Source organism: Hemicordylus capensis, chromosome 2 (assembly GCF_027244095.1).
Source record: "Hemicordylus capensis ecotype Gifberg chromosome 2, rHemCap1.1.pri, whole genome shotgun sequence".
Lineage (NCBI taxonomy): Eukaryota > Metazoa > Chordata > Lepidosauria > Squamata > Cordylidae > Hemicordylus > Hemicordylus capensis.
Genome location: NC_069658.1, coordinates 131,931,894 through 131,955,546, shown reverse-complemented (window position 1 = coordinate 131,955,546; position 23,653 = coordinate 131,931,894). Strand labels below are relative to the sequence as shown.

The window sequence follows — 23,653 nt, the reverse complement described above, 5'->3', positions numbered from 1 at the left end:
CTGAGTCCCTGATTTTGCTTGAACATAAACAGTTCGTGTGTTCATGTCTCTGTTTCAGTATAAACTTATGGCTGGCCACAAGATGGAACCCAAGACCACAATTTGAACATCAACATGTATATATCAATTTTGACTGTGCGTTTCTGATTATTGTCTGAGTGCTATTTTATTGATCAATTATTAACTAATGGTTATTTGAAGAGGTGTATTGATAGGTGGGGTTTTTTAAGGTATTACCATGTTCCTTATTCATTGAGTTGGTCATATGGTTATATAGAAGGTATTGACATATTTTGATGGTTCTTTTTATTGTTATTCTAATATCTTAGTCTTTGCTTAATATGACCTATTGATTATTATCTTTATCATAAGGTGCTGAATTTTACATTAGATTCCTGATATTATTAGTTGTGTGGTTTACTTGCATTAGTTTAGGGAACTGTTGTGTACACCTTTTTACATAGTTATAAAATATTTTTTCTCAATTTTTTTTCATATTTTAAATTCCCAATCATTTCAAATGCAGGGGTTTTTGGTATTATATAGGGAAATCAGTTACTATATACACCTTTTCAGGGTTACATTTTTTGTTTCTTTATGAAGAAATACTTTAGTGTGAAATCTACAAGGAAAATGAGCAGGAAAGGGCCAGGGAAAACTGAGCAAGAATCTTCATCAGCTTTTGACCCAGAAACAATGACATCTCAAGTAGATTCACAAGCTTTTTTTTAAACTTCAAGAAACTTTCCTTACAGAATTTTGTAACTTTTCTATCCGAATTGAAGAACAGATGAAGAATTTTGGTGATGAATTGACAAGTTTTCATGGTAAATTTGATACTTTCCAGGCTTGAAGTTACTTCAAAGTTTGATTCAGTATCCCAGAGGCTTACACAATATGATCAACTTGGACCTCAAGTTTCTCAAGTTCAACAATAGAGTGCCTTGGAGGAAACAACCTGAATATTGGAAATTAGGTGTTTAGAAAATCTGATTGAGATTGTGGAGCCCAAGGCATGTATATGTAATCTTAAGATTAGAGGGTTGACAAAGGAATTTGGCCAGTCTTCTCTCCAAGATGAAATTCAAACTTTGCTTTTACAATTCCTTGGATGTCATACTGTGGACCATATGGACATTCAAGAAAACTACAGAATAAACTCTAGATACGCCCGAGAGAGGAAAGTATCCAGAGATATCCTTGTCAAATTTTATAGCAAAAATACAAAAGAGGAAATTTTGCAGACACAAAGGAATTCTTTTCTCGAACATAATAACGTGCGATTGCAAATTCTTCCTGACGTGCCAGTTGATATCTTAAGGAAGCGAATAGAATTAAAATTTCTTACTACTGTCCTTCAACAAAGAGATATTAGGTACAGGTGGTATATTCCTTTTTGTCTAGAAGTCTTTCTAGAACGTGGGAAATCCCAGATATATTCTGTATCTGATGCAAAAGACTTTTTGGAGTCTCTGGATGCAACGGAACCATTGTCCACTATGAGACAGACAGCTGAGGAAAATCTCCCAGTACAACAGAAGCCTGACCAAGCCTCTGCTTTTTAAGACAGGCTCCTTTTTAAGAACACCTGAAAATGGCGGGCCCTTAGAAAGTTGTCTCAATTATTGTTAATGGTCTGAACAGCCTGTTTAAGAGGAAGAAAACCTTTTTGAAACTGAAAAAAGGAAAAAGCTGACATTATTTGTCTCCAAGAAACTCATATAAAATCGGATAATGTTAACTTATTAGCTTGCAAAGCATTGGGACAGTGTTATGTTTCTTCACTACATAATGAAAGCTTTTATATTAGTACATACAAAGGTGTAGTATAAGCCACAGTTTCTCAACCACCGGTCCCTGGACCGCTACTGGTCCGCGAAGGGTTGAGTGCCGGTCCCTGACTGGGAGTCAAACCCGCCCCCCCCCCAACTGCAATCAAGGCACTCACTTCCTCAATTTTGCACATGGCACAGAAGAGGAAGAGGAGGAGTATCACGGAGGCGCGGGACCCTGCTTTCGCCTTGCCTCCCCATGCTGCTGAGATCTTCCTATAGCTATCTTATTCCCTATCTTTACAGCTTCAAACTGTATGTGGTATGGGGGCATAGAGGAAAAGATATGGCAGTGGGCGCCACTTGAAGGGCTGCTGGTTCTTGCATGCTCATTGTCTGCAGCCAAAGACTGATTGATTGATTGAAACCCAGCTGCCTACTGCGGCCAAGGTGCCTTGAGAAGGAACGCTGTTTCCCTCTTGCATCGGTGAGGTGTTGTGGTCCCTCGGCCCCCTGTAACCCCCTGGTCTGCACCGCCGGTGGAAGATGGCAGTCCCCTTTGTGACTATGCCAGGGGGTGGAATCTTTGGCCGGGATCATGCCATGGTGAGGGCTATGTGGAGGGAGGGAGGGAGGAGGGCCGCCTTGGCTCAGGCTTTGCAGAAAGGGAGTGCAGGTGGACCTTCCTCAGGGAAAGAGGAGCAAGCATGCGTACCAAGGAGAGCTAAGTGGCAGAGGGAGATGGCGTGGTGCAGGGGAGAGGCAAGATACCATTTTGTGCGTTCATGCAAAAGGGTCATTGGATGAATGGCACTGGAATGAAGTGATCCTGGGAATTTGATGCCCAGCGCAGTTTGTGTCCGATCCCAACCAATTTAAAACCAGCTGCCTGTTGCGGCCAAGGCACCTTGAGAGGAAACGCTGTTTTCCTCTTGCACTGGTGGGGCATTGTGGTCCCTCAGCCCCCTATAACCCTCTGGTCTGCACCACCAGAGGAAGACGGCAGTCCCCTTTATGACCTCGCCAGGTGGGGAGGGGGACAGCCTCTGGTCGGGATCATGCCACGGTGAGAGCTAAGCAGTGGAGGGAGGGAGGAGGGCTGCCTTGGCTTGCCTTGCAGCTACGCACGGTCAGCATGTGGGACCACGTGAGCTGCATGGCCCCAAAGGCAGGCTGGTGTGATTCGTGCATGCAGGGGAGTTGGGAGGGGGGCGCAGAGGCACGTGCTGTGAAAGAGGATGGGGGAACACCTGCTACACTCTGGTGCGCAAGCACAGCGGCGACAGCTCTTGGACACAGGTGACCTTCCAAGCGCGGTCTGGTGCACCATTGCCTAGCCCACCCTGAACAGTGCCTTGTCTCCCCAGCGAGGAAGACGAGGCATCCACCACTACAACACCCCGCGCCCCCGCCATCTCAGAATCACCCCCTTCCCTTTAATGCCAGGTCCCCACCGCTCTTCTTCACATTTTATTTCACCATTTAAAAAAAACCATTCCCAGTGCCTGCCATGTAACCGTTTTTAAGGAGTTTTGGAGGAGCTGCACGGGTTTCATTAGGTCCGCCTCACAAAGTGCACATCTAAGAGCAGGATCCAGATCAAGCCAGGTGATCATGACCAAGCAGCATTGACACAAATGAGAGATGACTAAATTAATTTCAGTGGGTGGTCCTGACTAATGTAGTCTTGATCCGGCCCTGCGACTACACAACTCCTGCTAAAACTCCACCTCCATAATAAGAGGGTTAAACTGTAGACTTTGGGCTCTACTGACAACTTGCCCAGCTCTCCTCTCCTCACCTCCTTTTTGCTTTGCTTGACATCCAGCCTGATGAAGAGTTTTGGGGAATTCAAAAGCTTGCTTGTGTGTTGTTTTTGTTGGCCCCATGCAGCTTTTGAATTTTTCCTAGGGCCCAACATCCCCTCTCCATTGAGTAATCACAAGCACCCCCACCCCGCACATACTGAAGACATACTGGAAACATATCTGTTCACCCAGGCTTTTAGATTTGTGGTTCTCAACCTTAGGTCCCCAGATGTTGGTGGACTTTAACTCCCATAATCCCCAGCCATAATGGCCAAATGCCGTTGTGGTTGGGGGTTATGGGAATTTAAATCCACCAACATCTGGGGACCCAAGGTTGAGAACCCTTAATATTCCATGTTTGCAAAAGATTCCCAATTTAATTATTTTGATGCTTATATTATTTTAATTATAAACTTCCCAGAGATGCAAGTTTTGGGCAGTATAGAAGTCTGTTAGATAGATAGATAGATAGATAGATAGATAGATAGATAGATAGATAGATAGATAGATAGATAGACTTAAACTTGAAACCCCTGGGAAACTGCGCATGAAGAATGTAGCGGTCCCTGAAACTCTGCACGAAGAATTTAGCGGTCCTTTACTCCAAAAAGGTTGAGAAACACCATAAGCAACCCAACAACTTTGCCAGCAACTTGGTAGTAAAATCATTTTTCCTCTGGTAAACATCTGCTAGTCTAGACATTGTACAGCGCTCGTATGATGAACAGACAAATAGACAGCTGTTTCACTATATTCACATTCAAGGATTAGACAGGCTCTTTAGTACAGAGTGCCTTCTTGGAATCTTTAATAATTTCCTTTCATAATTTTATGACTCTGTCCCTTCTTCTGAGGAGGGGTGGGAGGCATCAGTAAGCACTCTAGTCTTGTATGCTATGTTAATGAAAATCCTAAAAGAAACATGTAGTAGTTTATAACTTGAAGATATGGAATCCTATCCAGAGGGCCATGTGGTACAGGTGGCCCTCATTATCCTCGGGGTTCCGTTCCCACCAATGTTCGCCAAATGACTTTGGATGTCATTTCTGACCACCCTGAAATGGTGGATACACAAATTCCTATTTTTATTTTAAAGCACGTATACCAAAGTCAGGTCTCCATTGCCCGACCATGGGTGGTGAGGGCCACCTGTATACTCTGCATAAAAAGCGAACTCCTGTACACAACAGCCAACAAGGTGATACTGTCAATATTAAGGACATTTTAGAAACTGCCTTTTACACCACACAAGACACTGCTGCTGAAGAAGAAAAAAGGAGGAATAACTAGATTACCTGCATACTGGATTGGATGTGTAATTTTAAAGAATTAGCATAAATATCCACCATTTGATGATATTCTTCAATGCACATCTAAGGTTTCTGGGTACTGGTTATTGGTTTCTACAAACATGCCAGTTGATTAGCGTAGCCATAGACAGTGAGCTTTTCTCTGAGCACTCACTACTGGAGCAATGAGAATACTTTATAGTGCATTTCAGGCATTTGACTCTCTCTCTCATCTTTCAACAACCATGGAAATTAGGCCAGGACAGTACTATTGCTCCCATTTTGCGGATTAAGGGCTGAGTGATAATGATTTGCCTAAGATCACCTAGTAAATTTTAAGGTGAGATATTTTTATACTGCCTTTCATCCTAAGACTCCAGGGTAGAGAACAAGAAGTTAAAAAAATAATAAAACATCAGTAACAACATCCTCAAAATTCAGTTACAACCTAAAAAGAGAGTAAAGGTAAAGTGAGCCATCGAGTCGGTTTCGACTCCTGGCAACCAGAGCCCTGTGGTTGTCTGTGGTAGAATAGTTGGGGTTTACCCTCCAAATGTCACTACCAAAGAAGAACGTTAATGGTTGTTGCAAGTGTTCAATGAAAATGTTTCTGGTGGGAAGACTTTGGAGTTTTGTAAAAAGCCTACCCTGGATTATTTCATGTTTTTATGAAATCTCATAATCTTAGCTGTCATCTCTGTACTAAAATGGCAAGGGCTTTTTTTTTCTAGTTTCAAAGGAAACCTTGAAAGTAGAAATAATATACAGTTACAAAGCAGATGGCAAGAAGACAAAGTAGGTTTCATTACCTTTTAAAAAGCCTATTGTCCCCTCAAACCCATCTTTTATTTTGGGGATTGTTAGCCTTCTATATGACCTCTCTCTTTTTCTGTTTTTACACCTTGGCTCAAATTTCTCTAATGCAAAATTATGAATGCCACAGGCAGTATAATAAAAAGTTTTAAATAATGAAGAATGTTCTTTAGTGTTTTTCCTTTTGCTTATCTTTTTTAGTTGTTTTTACAAGATTGAGAAGCAAGTAATAGTGTAGTAAAGGGTTTGCTACTTTAACTGCAGCCCTGTTGCAATTGCCAGTATGCTGTTGAAATACCTTAGAGCAGTGTTTAAAAATTGGGACTTAAGCCCTTGGCATGGAGCTGAATCTCTGGAACTAGGCACACAGCAAAGCAACATTTGCTCCAAATGCAAGGATTTTAAGCTTCCCAAGCTTGGAGCAGACTTTATTCTGCTGTGCACTTGGCCAGCCATGCAGCACATTATTGGGGAAAGCCTGCCTTAGGGAAATTGTTTGAGGTATTTCACTCCCCCTCCCCACCAGGTAGGCATTGACATATTTAGATGTTTTATGTTTTTTTGCTTGACATAATTCAGGGGGCATAATTTAAATTTAAAAATTGGTTTATAATTGGGGTTAGCTTTCCTAAAGTGGCTCAGGGTGATTTCCACTAAAATTAAAAAATACACAATAAAACAATTAAAATAGGAAAACATTTAAACAAGATTAAAGTTAAAACTAGATATCATTAAAAACTAGACTAAAAGGATGGGTCTTTAAGGCTGTCCTGAAGGCCTTCAAGGAAGATAATCCTCTTCTATCCACAAGAGCACGTCCCACACCCTAAGGGCAACAACTAAGAAGGCCCGATCCCGGGTCGCCATCAGATGAACCGGTGGCACCCAAAGAGGGACCTCTCCTAATGATCTTAATGAGCATTGCAGTTCTTGAATAAAGCATTCTTTCAGGTAACCCAGACCTAAGCCATTCAGGGCTTTAAGGGTAATAACAAGCACTTTGTGAAACATATCATCAGCCATTGCAACTGTTTAAGAACAAGTGTAATGTGGTCTCTCCAGGATACCTCAGAGACAAATCTGGCTGCCACAGCCTCACTGAGGCACCAGGGTGAGATCTGGGTCCAAGAGCACTCTCAAACAGTGAGCTTGTTCCTTTTGGATGAGTGTAACCTTGTCCAGAACAGGAAGTGCTATTCCATCTTGCAGATTACAACCCCCAACAATTAGCATCTCCTTCTTGCTTGGATTCAGCTTCAGTTTATTATCCCTCATCCAGACCATTAGTTCCTGTAGATAGGTATTTAAGGGGTTAATGCCATTTCCTGATATTGATGACGAAGAGAAATAGATTTGGGTGTGATCAGTATATTGAGAACAACCAGCACCCCTATTTCTCCATATCAACTTAATGAGGTAATGGCATAACTTCCCTAAATGCCTATCTGGAGGCAGTAATGGGCTGGATGAGGGATAACAGACTGAAATTGAATCCAAACAAGATGGAGGTACTGACTGTGGGTGGCTTGGGAGTGCTCCTGGATCCAAAACCCAGTTTGAGGCAGCAGCCAGGGGCACTTCTTATCAGCTTCAGCTGATACATCAGCCATGCCCATTTCTGGAAGTAAATGACCTTAAAACAGTATACCAGTAACATCCGGGCTTGACTAATATAATTCACTCTACATGGGACTACTTTTGTACATAGTCCAGAAACTACAATTGATGCAGAATGTAGCAGCCAGACTAGTCTCCAGGATAACCTGAGGAGACCATATAACACCAATTTTAAAAGAATTGCTCTGGCTGCCGATATGTTTCTGAGCGAAATACAAAGTGCTGGTTATCCTCCTCTATAATAAAAGGCTTGGGTGTGCGCCCGTGTCTCTGCGCCCATGTCTTTCTCGGCGGAGCGCATGCCCAGAACGTCCGAGAAAGATACGGCACCAGGCGGCCATGTTGCCTCTCCGCGCGAAAGGAGGAGAAGCGGGGACCGGGGAGGGTGGAGGCGGCAGTGGCGGGGCCGGCCCTGCCGCTGAAGCAGCCGTATGGAGCTCAAATGCCGACATGTGGGAACCGGGAGGGGCCAGGAGGAGAAGTCGGCAGAGGCGAGCCGGCAGCCGCGAGCCGGCAGCCGCAGCGGCGGCGGAGATGAGCCAACGGCAGCATCGGCGGCGCAGGCGAGCCGGCGGATGAGGCGAGCCGGCGGACGAAGCGGGGAAGGGGAGCCGGTGGCTGCAGCGAGGAAGGCAAGACGGCAGGTGGTCTCCGTGGTGGTGCAGCAGCAACTAGCGCCCGTTATTTTAACGGGCTTAAAAATACTAGTTACTTATAAAGCCGTTAATGGCTTGGGTCCAGGGTATTTAAGAGAGCACCTCCTTTGTTTGCCATGAAACCTGCCACCTATTAAGATCATCTGGATAGGTCCAGTTGCAGCTACCACCGGCTGGTTTGGTGGCTACTCAGGACTGGGCCTGCTCTGTGGCTGCCCTAGGGCTCTGGAATGTGCTCACTATCAAAATCTCCTCCATCTCTGGCTGTTTTTAAAAAGACCCTTAAGACACACCTGTTTTCTCAGGCATTTAATTGATTGATCGATTGATTATAAATGGTCTATTTTCTATATCATACAATTGTCTTAATAATTTTATCCTGTTTTATCTTGCATTTTAACTTGTGTACACCACATAGGGATGCACATCAGGCAGTATATAAATATGATAAATAAATATTGTCAGGAATATAGCCTGACCAATTAAAAGCTTGTTTTAAAAATGTTAGTTTCATGTAAAAAAAAACAACCTGCGACACCATCACTAGCAGTTATTTTTGTGTTTGTGGTTTTTGCCATTGTGATTATTGGTTTGGAAATCCAGGTCGAAATTTCTGTTCAACCTTGTTGTCCACCGAATAGCTTTGGGCCAATCACTCTAAGCCTAATCTACCTCACAAGATTGTTGTAAGAATAAACATAAGCATGCTGTGTGTGCTGCCCTGTAGTCCTTGACCGTGGTGAAGCACAAGAGACTGAGGTTAAAGATAGAATTCTGTCCCCATCCTTAACGTTCTCTGAACAGCTAATTTAAAAGCTGAACTGAGCTGATTTATCTTATTTCATTCATGGCCTATGCAGTACCTCTCACAGTCACTATACACACATGAGCTGCACAAGGATTTCACCATTGATTCCTTTACCCACTGTATCATACCTGTTCCCAACACTGAAGTCCTTGATGAAATCTGTTCAAACAGAAGCACCGTATATGTTCCATATATCTGTAGCAAAGTTTAGATTTATGGTACTGATTCATGCTAAGGTACTGGAGTCTGTTTCATAGAAAGGATGAAACATTCCAGATAAGTCCTGCCTCTCCTTTTCAGACTATTGGTTCAATTTGTTTTGTTTTGCTGAGTTTAATATGTGGAATAACTAAGCAAGTCTGACTTCCTGTTTGTTTTCCCCACCATGCTAGTGAGCCTTGAGGATGGCAGCAGAAACCAATTGTGTCCATTCAGCATTTGAGCTGGCAGAAGCAAATGATAGCAAATGGAATTCTCACCCTCAGATCTTCCTGGAGCCTATAGAAAAGAGCACTGATCTCAAAGCAGAGGTGATGAAGAAGGTGGAGGAAACTTGCAGCTGCACCCCAGCTAGAGCCAAAGACTTGCTTCTCAGTTTCCTGCCAGTACTGAAGTGGCTCCCCAAGTACAAGCTGAAAGAGAATGTCTTGGGAGATCTGATGTCTGGTCTGATTGTGAGCATCTTGTTGGTTCCACAGTCTATTGCCTATTCTCTGTTGGCTGGCCAAGAACCTATCTATGGTCTGTATACATCATTTTTTGGAAGCATTATTTATTTTCTGTTTGGAACTTCTCGTCACGTCTCCGTTGGCATTTTTGGTGTACTCTGCCTGATGGTGGGAGAAGTGGTGGACCGCGAAGTGCAGAGGGCCGGCTATGGTTTGGAATCAAGTATTCCTAGCCGTTATCAAATAGATGTCTACTTAAATAGCAGCACACTGAGGCCTCTGACAATGAACCAGACGTCACCGATGTTGTGTGACAGAAGTTGCTATGCAATTACTGTTGGAGCCACTTTGACTTTTATCGCTGGGATTTATCAGGTAAGAGGTGATAATCCAAAGAGCATCTATTTTATGTGCTTCCTCTTGTCTTTTTAAAAAAGTATACAAGGTTGGTGACCGAGTGGCATTATAGTGTGGATGTGGCACATTTCTTCTTGATTAGAAATAAACAGCAACATTGATATTAATAGACACTCTTAGTACCCACAGATGGTTGTATATCATTTGTCTTGCACTGCAATGAAACTTGATACTGAACCACCTTTCTTTTGATGTTAGATGGATAGTAGGGATTGTTAATGAACTAACTTCTAACTGAGCAAAGGGGCACCTTTTTTAATGTGGTGATTCTCTTTATTGAGCACGGGGAGAGCAACTGGCCCTATCCAGCCCTAGCACAGTAGATGTTTCTGGTGTCTATCTTATGGGGTTTTTGTTTTTTTTCTGATTATGAGACCTTTGGGGACAGTGATCTATCTTCAGTTATTTTTATTTCTCTATGTAAACCACTTTCAGAACCTTTGTTGAAAAGCAGTACAGGTGGGCCTTGCTATACGCAGATCTAATACCCGCAGTTTTGTCTGTCTGTGGCCAGGTGATTCATACCCAACCTCGGCATACATGGAGGGAACAACAGCCCACAAGCAGTTAATTCCATGTATCTGTGGGTTGAAGGGAGCCAGAAATGATCATGGAGATCATTTCTGGCCACAATTTTGTGAAATGGAGCCTTTTTTGTGACTCCTTTACTTGAAAAAACCCCGTGAAAAATAATGGGAAAATGCTTACAAATGGATGATTTCTGACTTCTGGGGGGCATTGCTGGATCGCTGGATGCCTACAGAGCATGATAGGGCACTTTATTTTGCCCTTTTAAAATCTCCCTCTGCCATTCTTTTGGCAATTTTGGGGCCTCTGGGAACGTAACCCCCACGATCCCATTGCCCCAATGACTCTGTATTTGTGGTTTCTGTATCTGCGGTAATTGCGGGGAATGGAACCTCCACAAATATGGAGGTTCTCCTGTATATAAATACCCGTCGTCGTCGTAGTAACTGTGAGTAGGGGGAACTTCCTTGGAATTTACCTTTGTAAGATGGCAGTTGAATAGGAAAACGAGATTTCAAATTATAGAGGGCAATACAGGATCAATGTTGGTTGGTGTGTTGTGAATGACACTTCTGCCCCCATCCACTCTCTATCTCCCTTATCATTGCTCCATTCCCTTATGCTGTTTGCAGGTGTGTATGACAGAATGGAGACTCAACCTTTCCCTCCATACCTCCCAGCCAACCCCCAAACCCAGGATTACTACTCTTCATTTTCTAATTGCTATAACTTCCCAGGTTTAGAAAACCTTGTGATCAGGCCACCTCATCATGTTAGATGGTCTGTTGTTATTTGTACCCCTAAGCAGCATAGATTAATATTTAGAAAATGTGTAAAGACTCAAAACATCTTAAATCAAACAAAAGACATCCCAGCCTTGACAATCATACTATAATATACACTATCATACCAAGGCAAACACACTTGATCATCAGTCCCACTGTGGGAAATAATATTATGTGATGATTTAAAAAACATCAATGTGCAGTCCTTAAAAACTGCAAAATTGGAATGGCTAAATACCAACTAAGAAACCCTAATAAAAAAAATTGGAACGCTACAATTACTTTCATAACAAATCTGAAACAAACACAAACCATATTGCTTAATCTTCCTCTTCCCAACTCATTGTAATGAATTCAAGTTTAAACTGATTCAGATGCAACTGCACCTAACTGTGTGGATGCTATCATTCTTTTTTTGTCCTGTGTTGAAAAATTGTTCACTGATCCTTTGCATTTCTTTTCAGGTTGCCATGGGCTTCTTCCAGGTGGGCTTTGTCTCTGTGTACCTCTCTGATTCCTTGCTCAGTGGATTTGTTACAGGAGCTTCCTTCACCGTCCTTACCTCACAAGTGAAATACCTCTTGGGCCTAGACATTCCTCGGAGCAATGGCATTGGTTCCCTTGTAACCACTTGGATAAACATATTCAGAAACATCCACAAAACCAACCTCTGTGATGTCATCACCAGCTTCTTGTGCCTTCTTGTTCTTATACCAACTAAAGAGCTAAACGAACGATTCAAATCCAAACTTAAGGCTCCCCTGCCCACTGAACTGGTGGTGGTGGTGGTAGCTACCCTGGCATCTCATTTTGGGAAGTTGAAAGAGAAGTATGACTCCAGTGTTTCTGGACACATCCCAACTGGGTTTCTGCCACCACAACCACCAGATTGGACTCTTATTCCCAGTGTGGCTATAGATGCAGTGGCCATAGCCATTATTGGTTTTGCCATTACTGTGTCTCTCTCTGAGATGTTTGCCAAGAAGCATGGCTATACAGTTAAACCCAACCAGGAAATGTATGCCATCGGTTTCTGCAACATCATTCCTTCTTTCTTCCACTGTTTCACAACCAGTGCAGCTCTTGCCAACACACTTGTCAAAGAGTCAACTGGCTGTAAGACTCAGATCTCTGGTTTAGTCTCTGGCTTGGTCACCTTGTTAGTCCTCCTTGTGATTGCTCCCCTGTTCTATTCCCTGCAGATATGTGTCCTAGGGGTTATAACCATTGTCAGTCTCAGAGGCGCCTTGCAGAAATTCGGGGACTTACCCAAAATGTGGCGGCTAAGCAAAGTGGACACAGTAATCTGGTTTGTCACCATGTTATCATCAGCACTGATAAGTACTGAACTTGGTCTTCTGATCGGAGTCTGCTTCTCCATGTTTTGTATCATTGTGCGGACCCAGAGACCAGAAGGACAATTACTGGGCTGGGTCCCAGAATCTGAAATCTATGAACCTCTTCCCGCATACAAAGATCTTCAGACAAAGCTAGGCATCAAGGTTTTTCGTTATGAAGCACCTCTCTACTATGCCAATAAAGAGAACTTCAAGTCCATGCTGTACAAGCGGACTGGAGTCAACCCTTTGTTGGAGCTAGCTGCAAAGAGAAAGGTACAAAAGCAAAAGCTGGGTGAGAAAATGACCAGTTCCAATAGAAACCCAGCAGAAGTCTCTGTACAGCTTGTCACTCAGCCATTGGCATTTCATACCATTGTGATCGACTGCTGTGCAGTGCAGTTCTTAGATACAGCAGGGATCCACACTCTCAAAGAAGTTCACAAAGATTATGGGGAAATTGGCATCCAGGTACTGCTGGCTCGGTGCAATCCTGATGTGAGGGATTCCCTGCACCGAGGGGAGTACATTAAAAAGGGGGAGAAAACTGTCCTCTTCCATAGTGTGCAGCAAGCTGTGGAATATGGGTGCTGTGCCTCTGAAGCTTCGTGGAAGTAAAAAGTTCACCCTGAATATTAACAAACTTCCCAAAATGGCAGTGTGTGTGTGTGATGATGGACATGCAGTCACACATTTAAATTGATATGCTATTGATTTTACAATATCATAAACATGTGTTTTGATGCTTTACTTTTGCTCTGCTGGATAGGGCATTTAGAAAGCAGTAACGACTAGTGTGTGGTGATGTGGACAGCTATCTCCACATTTCTCTCAGAAGAAATACTTTTAAAGCTAGAAGTGCCTCACACATCACCTTTTGATGCTTTCAAGTCCCAAGTTTTCCATCTTGCATTGATGCCAGGACCACACATATTTGGTCTTGTGGAAAAAATAACATCTTTTTGGTTGCGACTTTGCCATAAAACAGTAAATGTGTCATTTTATTGGGCTGATTAGTTAGAACAGTCATTCTCTAGCGCAGAGCTTTCCTAGGTCTCTTACTCCCTGATGTGTCTTACTCCCTGATATGTATGTAAGAACATACATATGGCTGAGGTTTGGCTTGTTGACTGAGTCTTCTGCTGATCAAAAATGCCTTGATGGAGATTTAAAATGGACAGGAGACACTGGCTGACATCCTGACTAAAGAAGCACTTGCAGAAGGATGTTCCACTATTGCGAGGCTGCTGCACTGGCTACGTGCTCTGCGCCTGGAGCTTGCATTCCAGACTGGTGTTGGGCAACAGCAAGCATGCTTGCACAACAGTTGCACAACCTGTGGCAGGCCTCATCTGTGTTAAGCACAACTTTTGCACAATAGAGCAAGAGTGCCTTCCACAAATCCCTGTCTTTCAACACAGCTATGTGACCCTCTTTTGGTAGCACGTCTTTCTCTTGGTAGCCAAAGCACTTCGTTACTTGGTATATCAGCCACTTTTACCAATTTTATAATTTGATTTTTAAAAGCTGTGTGTTCTGTAACATATGAAACAAACTGGACACTTAATTATTTGGAAACCAAAGCACTGGACCATGGATGGTGACTGCAGGGTAATCAGAGCCTGCAAAGCTTGTTTGTAAGTAGTTGCCCTCCGTGTACATCACACATACACACACACACACGAGAAGCAGGTAATGGGGTCTTCCTCTGGAAACTAGCAGCTATTGCATGCCAGGGATACGTGAGAATGAAATAAAAACCTCTTATGGCCACTTACAGCCAAAGAGGTGTTCCCCGCCCACATTACCTGTTAGTGAGATACTGGAGCTATTTAAGTTCTGAATTATGTGTCTGCATGTTCAGTTGTAAAGGATTTATTTTGTTGGTGGAGGGGAGGAAACATCCTTTTGCATAGTTTTTCTAACTACTATTTCTATTTTAAAATGTTCTAGAACAGAACATAAGAATGGGAGGAAGAAAGGAAGCTCTGTAACTCCTGTGTGTAATTATTAGCTTTCTTAGCACATGAGAACAAGAGTTTTAACATCTTAATACAGGAGATTGTTATGCAAAGACTTTTCCTGTTCAGCCTCTTTGTAAGCATTGCAAACTGTCATAGATACCAGCCACAGTAAAATGCCTAGTAGATCGTCTTCAGCAAATGAGTCAAACTACATGTTTCAGATTAATGGCATCATGGAGAAACCTATACAAAGAAGATTAACTCCAGCATGTGAGCAAATCTGTGAGCATTCCCAAAGCAAAATTTCCTATTCCTAGAGCAAAAATAGGGACAATTTAGAAGCAATAATTTACCAGGACAGGGACCAGAAACTAGGGACTACCCGTGGTACATAAGGACTCTTGGTGCATACAGCACACATTATAATTGGACAGAATGCTGAGAACTGGCTTAGACCAATGGCAGTTCAGACAGTACTCCAACCAACCCATTTAAATGCCTGGTTATGCAGTCACAAGACGTGATGGTGGCCACTATCTTAGATAGCTTTTTAAAAGATTAGACAAATAAACATGCAAGGAGAAAAAACAACAACATGGTATTATTTGTGTGAATCACTTGGTAGCCATTTTAACAATTAGGGGGGAAAAAGAACAAAGTAAAGTAGCATCTTTAATAGCAACTATAATATTACAATACTGTGCCACCTACTGAGTCCTTATTATCAGAGGCGGATTAATGTAGTAGCAAATGTAGCATTTGCTACAGGCCCCGCGTTTTTGCGGGCCCCACACGTCCAGCTTCCAACTGGGAATTAAAGTTAAAACTTTACCTGTTTTATTTGGTCCATGTTAGATAAAATATCCCTTTTCTGCTAAATGTCTCTTTTAAGAGAAGGCTCAGCACAGCATTTGTCCAGTGGCTGTTGCTGGTGCCTACCACATTTTTCTTTTTAGAGAGTGAGCCCTCTGGAGACAGAGAATCATCTATCCACTCTTCATTTTTCTATGTAAACCACTTTGAGAATTTTGAATTGAAAAACTGTATATACATGTTCACTGTTGTAGTAAGTGTGAGTTTGTGGTTTGGTCTCCCGTACTCCAAAATATAGCAAATGGGGAAAAATGAATCACTTTACTATGCAAGTAAATAATTTATGTTTTAATATTTATGTGCATTTTTAAAAAAATTAGGGCTTCTTTATAACATATGCTACAGGCCCTGCACTAGCTTAATCCGGCCCTGCTTATTATCAGGTTATATGTTAAGCAAAATGTGGGGAATGGAGACAAAGTGGGGCCTGGTAGAAACCACTAGAGCCTGCAGTTTATAACAGTCTGCTGCCAATGAAGAAAGGACTTGATTTAGTGGTCACATGCCCTCTAACCACTGGGTAGTAATATCCAATTTTTATTGTTGTTGACTCTTTACCTGGCAAGCTGTCTAAAATTAATCTCAAGCATTGCTAATCTCAAAGATTGCCATGGGCAGCATCCAAAGTAGTGCTCTGTCAGTGGAAACTCCATCTTTGAACAGAAAGAGTGTGCACTCACTCAAGGACCCTTCCACTCACATATGGACAATGGACCTCTTGCGCTAGTACAACCCACCTTCCATTCACAGAAGGAGCTTTTGCTGATGGAATGTTAGTTTGAAGGCTGCCCCATGTTTCTCTTTACTTCTGTTCTCTGCCTTAGTTGCAAGGGGGCTGTATGTTCTGTTCACTGCTGGAGGCAGATCTGAGTTACTGCTGGATTTTATATTAAAAAGTAGGGGTATCTGCATGAAAGAAAAAAGGGAAGGTGTAACCGGATGTTATGGTGGGAAATGGATGTTAAAATGGTGTTGTAAGGGGGGGAAATTCCACCGTTTGGGGAGTGACCCTGTAAAGTTGTTTTGGGCTGTCTTAAGATATTATATTTGAAGTGTCATAAGGGATTATAATTTGGGTTGGGAGGAATGAGGCTTTCCAGAAGAGACCATGAAGGGAGACTGGAAGGAAAACACTAAGGGAAACTACCTGGAAGGTAGAGTGAGACAGGAAAATGTCTTTAAGCTGTGGCAAGAGTGTAGGAAAGCAATGCACCATTTCACATGCAAATGAGAGGATGGTTACAACATCATCATCATCATCATCATCATCATTATTATAACATTTTATATCCCGCTCTTCCTCCAAGGAGCCCAGAGCGATGTACTACATACTTAAGTTTCTCCTCACAACAACCCTGTGAAGTAGGTTAGGCTGAGAGAGAAGTGACTGGCCCAGAGTCACCCAGCTAGTATCATGACTGAATGGGGATTTGAACTCGGCTTATGAACAGTGTTCCCTCTGTTTTTATCTGTGTGTGGAATGAGTTCTGTTCTGGGTGGCAGTATCAAGGCAGTGTGTGTGACATGGATTCAGAGTGGGACCTTCCTGATTCAGCCTGAGCGGGATCTAAATTTGACTGAGCTGACATTAAAAAACCGTGTGTGCGTATGCGCACACTTTAGAGGGAACACTGCTTGTGAGAAATTTTCCTCAGAAAGCGGGTGCTCTGGTGTGTGCATGTGGAGAGCTATGTTACCAAAGCACATCTCTCCCCCTGAATTTTGGAGTTAGCATCCATTTCAAGCAAGACATAGAATGTAGAAGCACATAGAATATAGAAGCATGGATGTAGAAGCACGTACCTTGGGACTGTCAACTTGGGAAGGGTGGGATTGTACCCAGTGCACTAGCATTTTTAATAAAGGAAGAATGGAACCTAGCAGTTCCATGCTAGGAATCATTAGGAGGGGGATTGAAAATAAAAATGTTAATATTATAATGCTCTTATACAAATCTAGGTGCGGCCACATCTGGAGTACTGTGTACAGCTTTGGTCACCATATCTTAAGAAGGATTTTGTAGAACTGGAAAAGGTGCAGAAGAGGGCAACTAAAATGATCAGGGGCCTGGAGCACCTTCCTTATGAGGCTAGGCTACCGTATCTGGGGCTCTTTACCTTGGAAAAGAGGCACTAAGGAGAGACATGGTTGAAGTATATAAAATTATGCATGGTGTGGAGAGGGTAGACAGAGAGAAATTCTTCTCCCTCTCTCACAACACCAGAACCAGGGGTCACCCCATGAAATTGAAGGTTGGGAAATTTAGGACCGACAAGAGGAAATACTACTTCACACTGTGAATTATTAATCTATGGAATTCCTTGCCAAGGGATGTGGTGATGGCCACCAGCTTGGATGGCTTTAAAAGGGGCTTAGACAGATTCATGGTGGACAGGTCTATCAACAGCTACTAGTCTGATGGCTGTGGGCCATCTCCAGCCTCAGAGGCACAATGCCTCTCAATACCAGTTGCAGGGGAGCAACTGCAGGAGAGAGGGCATGCACATACCTCTTGCCTGTGGGCTCCCCAGAGGCATCTGGTGGGCCATTGTGTGAAACAGGATGCTGGACTAGATGGGCTTTGTGCCTTTCTATCCAGCAGGACTGTTCTTATGTTCTTAATTGCTGGCTAAGAAAGCAAAGGTCCTAATGCAACCAGAACTCTAATGCAACCAGAACAACTCCTTGCCATCTACTGAATTGCCACACCCTGAGGCTGGATTTCACAGAAACAATAAAACATAGTTCCTGTGAAGTTCACAATACAGTTCACAAGTTACAGGTGAATTTCACAGAAACTGTAACATTCAACAATACAGACTTAGATATTGCATTTGTTAAGATCCCCTTCTGTTTTTGCAGCCCACAAATTGTAAAAGCCCTTTGCACCGTATACAGATGTTTTCTTCCCAGCCGCAGTGTACATGTTGAACTGTATATGGTAGCACCATGTCCCCCCACACATTCACTGACTGTTAATTCTAAACAGTTTTAAGCTACCCCAGTGGCTGGTAATTGCCCAAGTGGAGTGAGTTAGGGTAGAAGGTTAGAGGGCAAAATGGAAAGAATGTATCCTATTCCTTACATTTTGTTTTGGACGTTTTCTCCCTTTGTTGCTGCTTAAACTGCCAATTAAATAATTTTGGATGAATCAGGTTCAAAAGATCAGAATCTGTTTACACAGTCACCCATTCCTGACATCTTAAAAGAATGCAAGAAACCACATTACCCGTCCTCACAACTCCATCTGGATGTTGTATAGAAAGAATCTACTTTACAACCGCATTTTGTTCTGGCATGAGTAATGACAGACTATTGAGTTTCAAAAGAACTCTCTCTCCCTCTTTGACCTTACTGCAGGATCTTGGCTGCCTTATGGAACAGTTGAATGCACAGTTCCAGGGCCTACATTGCAACAGTTTGTTTGGCTCGCAAACCTTACAGGCTGCAACAGGAAACTAATGAGGAACACACACTAGGCCCGTGGACAGGCGTTTGGCTTAAAAAAAAAAAAAGTGGTCTGGCTATTTGGCTTATTTCTGGCTTTTTTTCACTAGCCATGAAAAAGCCAAATAAGCCAATTTGCCGAACCATTTTTTTTTGTCACCACGTGCATGTGCGTCAGCGTGCCTACCCCGATGTCATCACGTCATTAACATCATCACACACACACACACACACACACACACACACACACATTTCCTCCATCCTCCTTGCCCAGTCCCTCCCTCCTCCAGCCTCCTCCCCTTCCGTTCCCCACCCCCAGCTTAGCCAGCCTTAAGTTCCACGGCTCCGCCCCAGAGGCCCCAAGTTTGGCGTGCTGCGTGCCTGGACCGGTCGGAGTCGGACTCTCGGAGGACGGACGGTCGCCGTGTTGCTTGGCTCAGCGTACCGGACCGGTCGGAGTCGGGCTTTAGGAGGATGGACGGTCGTCGGTGTTGCTTGGCTCAGCTGGTGGTATCGCATGTCGCTGGGGTCGGGATCTTTCTTTGTTTTGCACCCATCGTCGCTGCCTCCAGGTCGGTTTAATCAGGATGGCATGACTGGAGGAGATGGGATTCCAGTCCTATGGAAAAGGGCAACAAACTGGAGGGGCGAAATGGCGTAGCCAGTGATAAGGGGCACATCAATCCGGGGGTCGATTGTGATGAGGGTGAACTGATGTGGTGAATGGAAGGGAAGAGGGTGTCATCATCCATGAACTGGGCTTTTCGACAGCAGCGTAACATTTTACACGACCCTGCCTCACTCCACCCCAACCCCGGTCTCCAATTCAAGCAGTCAGGGTAATCCTATCACTCATAATGTATGGTTACACAAACTGAATGCAAGAATTCACCCATAGCCTGCAGAGGATGTTACTTGTGGAAAAGGAAGAGCTGATACACACACAGAGGGGTGTGTGTGTGTGCGCGCGCGCGCGCACACGCATGTGTGTTTAATACAAGGAGACCCAAACCATATTGGTCTAACTTTGATATGAACACAGTTTAAGAGAAATATGTGACTTCAGCTTGCTTATGGGAGAAAGAGTGCCTTTTAAACACTTGGCCTCAATGCAGGTCAGCTGGATCTATGTACTGAGTTTACAGTAAATTGTTGCTAACTCATTTATTTCACTGGTCAGATCTAGAACCATTGAGGACCTAGATAAGTGGGAAATGTAATGCACTTGTTACCTACCATGTTGCTTTTTAGCAGTTGCAGGCAATTAGAAGGATAAGTATTCCCTTCTCTCAAGGTGTGTTTTTGGGGGGGTGGGTGGGTTGCACTTGCATAAAGAGAAATAACATTGTCTAATGTGGCTTAGACAGTTTTAAGACTTGGACCTAGGAGACTAGATTAATTTAGCCTGTTTCAAGAAATGTCTGTCTCAGCCTCAGTCTCCTTCCTGTAAAATGGTAATTGTCCCCAGACCCCAGCCCAAGAAGACACAGACAACCATTTAATGGGTAAATTGGCCATAGCTTTATTAAATTCAATAATAAAGAGCAAGCGAACCCCAAAGACAGTGTGGGGCCTAGCAACGGCCAGGTTTGGACACCCTAGTCCTCCCCCGTGCCTTCCTTGGGCGACACACTCTGGCTCAGGAAGGCATCCGGCAGCCGCCTGATACCTCCCCCTTACAGCCAACCCCCCAGAGGGGGTCTGGATTCTCCTAGGCCTTTGCCCACCCTAGACCGTGCAGCCCAAGGGTTAGCAAGGTCCTGAAGCCGGTTCATGACAAATTGTCATCCATGGGCCACACAAACCACAAGGGAGCGATTGACCAATCCCCATTCAACCATCCAAGGGTGCTCACCAATGTTAAACCCCCACTACTTTCCACCCAAACCCACATTCTCCCTGCCACACAGGGAGGTCAGCCTAGCTTGGCCTTCCTGCCCCACCACTCTCCAACACATCCCTAAGCTCCTTCTGAATATTAGATAAATATAAATCACAACCAGGGACCATGTACCCCTTCAGGCCGAAATAAGTGGGGGAAGGAGGCCGAAAGGCCCGGCTGTGCCAACACATACCCCCCAGTATTGACCACAAGCTTCCCTATGGCAGAAGAGGCCTTACGATGGGCCCGCTCAACCCTCTCAGAGACTGCACCTCCCGCCAAACCCTACGCTGCAGCCATTCAACTCACACAATTTGTACACCTGGGTAACTACTCCGAATGGACATAATATCAGAAGAGGCTTGCTGGATTATGGAGAGCCCAGTTCGCTTGCCCAGGTCATTTCCCCCTAAATGTAAAACCAAAACATTGGGACAGGAATACCTATCTACATAATCCACTCACGCCGGGAGCAACTGCCCCCATAGCATGCCATGTAGCCCCAGCCAGGTCACCCTGGCTCTCAGCCCCAAGCCAAGCTGGGTGCCAAACTGGGAGGTGCTGGCCCTCTTGTATGCCCAAAATATCAATGAATGGCCACAGAGAAGCACTTGTACTGGAGCTGCCGCCCAGCCAGCACCTGTCAAAAGAACAGAAACATGACAACAGTGACTGCCACCCACTCAGCGCACATAGCTCAAAAAGGCTTTTGACTGCCATCGCCCGATCCTCATCACTTCCCCAGGGGGCAGGCCAATGCGACTGGCCATAGTGGCTGCTCCAATTCTGAAAGAGTGCAAGCTGAGCCCATGGGCCGACACCCCCGCCAGGGCCATAGCCTTCTTCAGGACCGGCCAGAGCTGATACTGGGTGAGGGGGTCCCCACTCTCATGAACGAACAAGCACCCCGAGGAATGGTGGCCATAGGCGTAACGATAGGGGGGGCACGTGCCCCCGGCGCCATCTTCGCAGGTCATGTGGGGGGCGCCGCCATGACCCCCGCCAATCCCCCCACAAATTTGTTCCAAGATTTTTCCCCAAAAAGATTTCTTTAAAAAATTTTTTACAGAGCGGTCCCCGCGCGGTCCCCACCGCCCCCCTTTGCTACTGGCCTGGCTGGCTTGGCGGGCGCCGTGTCGGGTGCCTAAAGTTCACTGTGTCAACTAGTGTTGACGACGACAACTCATCGGCAGAGGCCCTCTAGTGGCTGCTTGCCTGCCTGCCAGCCAAGTCTCAGTCTCCTCATGCACGCACGCGCGACTCAGCCGGCGTGCTGAGTTGCGCTACGCATGCGTGCGTGACGTCCGTCCTCCTCCTCGCCTTATGCACGTGGCGCGGTCCCAGCCGGACGGAGAGCGTGAGGGTTGGCTGGCAGGCGCAGGGCCGCCGAGTTCCCCGCACCGCAGTTTGCACAGCGCACCAGCAACAAAGTCAAAGGAGCCAGCGCGCAGCAGGTCAAAGACTCCCGGACAACACGCAGCTTTTCCCCGCCGCCGCCGGTCCTTCAGGTGCTGACTCTGAGTGAATCATTCAAACGTCAAACATTGTGGATGGGGCGGGGGGGCGGGCGCCGAGGGAAAAGAGGAGGCCTGCCAACAACTAACCCCCCACCTGTGCTGCCTAACCTTTGGTTGGCCCGAAGACGTGATCGAGGGAGGGTGCTTTTTTTCCTGAATCCTCCTTGCCTTGCTCGGCTCCAAGAGCCGAGACCAAAACTTAAATTCTGGCCCGGGGGGCTCATCAATCGCCCCCAATCGCCGCTTCCTGGGCGAAAGTGAAAGCAGCTCCCGGGCCGGGCGGGGGGTGCCACAGCAGGGCTTGTGTGCCGCGGCAGCGCGCCCCCTCCCTCCCCCCGCACGCGCCTTGACTAAGAACGGCAGCAGCAGCAGGAGGACGAGGAGACCCACGTCCTCCAATTTAAACCAAAGGCGCCACCGCCCCCACTCCCTCCCCCTCGGACCGGCTCCCCGCCAGGATCCAAGAAGCCAAAGGCAGCTCAACGTGTGCCTCCCCCTGGTCCCCACTGGAGCCTTGCACAACGGAGCCTGCTGTGTGTGAGAAGGACCTGAATGAAAGCAATGCCGCTTCAAGGCAGGCAGCCAATCCTGAGGGTCCCCACCAACTTTAAGCATTTGACCATTCTTTTTTACTTCTCTCCTGGAGGCACTAATTGAAACTTGTTCCTAAATCTTTTTATTTGCTTTCACTCTTCTCCTAGCTATAACCTGCATGTGTGCAGCAGATTACCTCTGCTCCCCACACCCTTTTAAGGGAATAGTTGACTCCCCTCCCCCTCCTCTCTTTCACCCAGCCGCTACTTGTCTTAAGAAGACACAGCAGCTCTTACAATGAAACTGTAAAGACTTGAAGCTCTTATCTCGCTTAGTTCTTGGTGTGTTGTTTGTTTTCTCAACCATGGCTGTAGGAAGATAATGAATGGAATGGAGTTTAAAGCGTTGATTGGGAAGTATAAGGTGCTGTGTGTGTGTGTGTGAGAGAGAGAGAGAGAGAGCGCGCGCAAGAGAGAGTGGGGCTTAAAACAAGAGAGAGTTGATCCTTCACAAAGTTTAATTATTTGTCTGATTTTGTAGTTTGAAACAGGAAATAACATGGATTTAGCAAGCTTAAGAGCTACTCTGAGCACATTAAAAGTATTGTGCATTATTAGAATATTTCAGCCTTTCAAGAAATGTCCTGTTTAGGGGATATGTGGTTTCCCTCCACCCACCCTCTTCAAAATACTGCCATTAATTAAGAGGCTGCTGGAATGAAACAAGAACGGGGAGAGGGAGAGAAACCCTTGTGAAGTTTATGCATATATTACAGTTTATGTTTAAGTTCAGCATTGATGAACTCCTATACACCAGTTGTAAATAATTTACTTGTAATAAATTCAATTCTCTACAGATGGACTTACATTCAGGTAATATGTTTAGAAGGATTGTAAGATTATAGCATCTGGATTTCTTATTGATTTCTTCTTCCAGAC

The 23,653-nt window shown here is 44.7% G+C and overlaps 1 protein-coding gene across 7 annotated transcripts in view; it reads left to right on the top strand.

Annotated features, from left to right (window-relative positions):
• Positions 1-15,627, top strand: part of LOC128348058 (sulfate transporter-like) — a 42,751-nt gene extending 27,124 nt beyond the window's left edge. For all 7 annotated transcript variants that reach the window (XM_053303575.1, XM_053303574.1, XM_053303571.1 and 4 more), the window contains 2 exons: positions 9,156-9,806; positions 11,626-15,627. In XM_053303575.1, the coding sequence (XP_053159550.1) occupies positions 9,168-9,806; positions 11,626-13,116 (2,130 nt within the window). In that variant the 5' untranslated portion in view covers positions 9,156-9,167 and the 3' untranslated portion in view covers positions 13,117-15,627. The remainder of the gene's footprint in view (positions 1-9,155; positions 9,807-11,625) is intronic.
• The last annotated feature ends 8,026 nt before the right edge of the window (positions 15,628-23,653 follow it).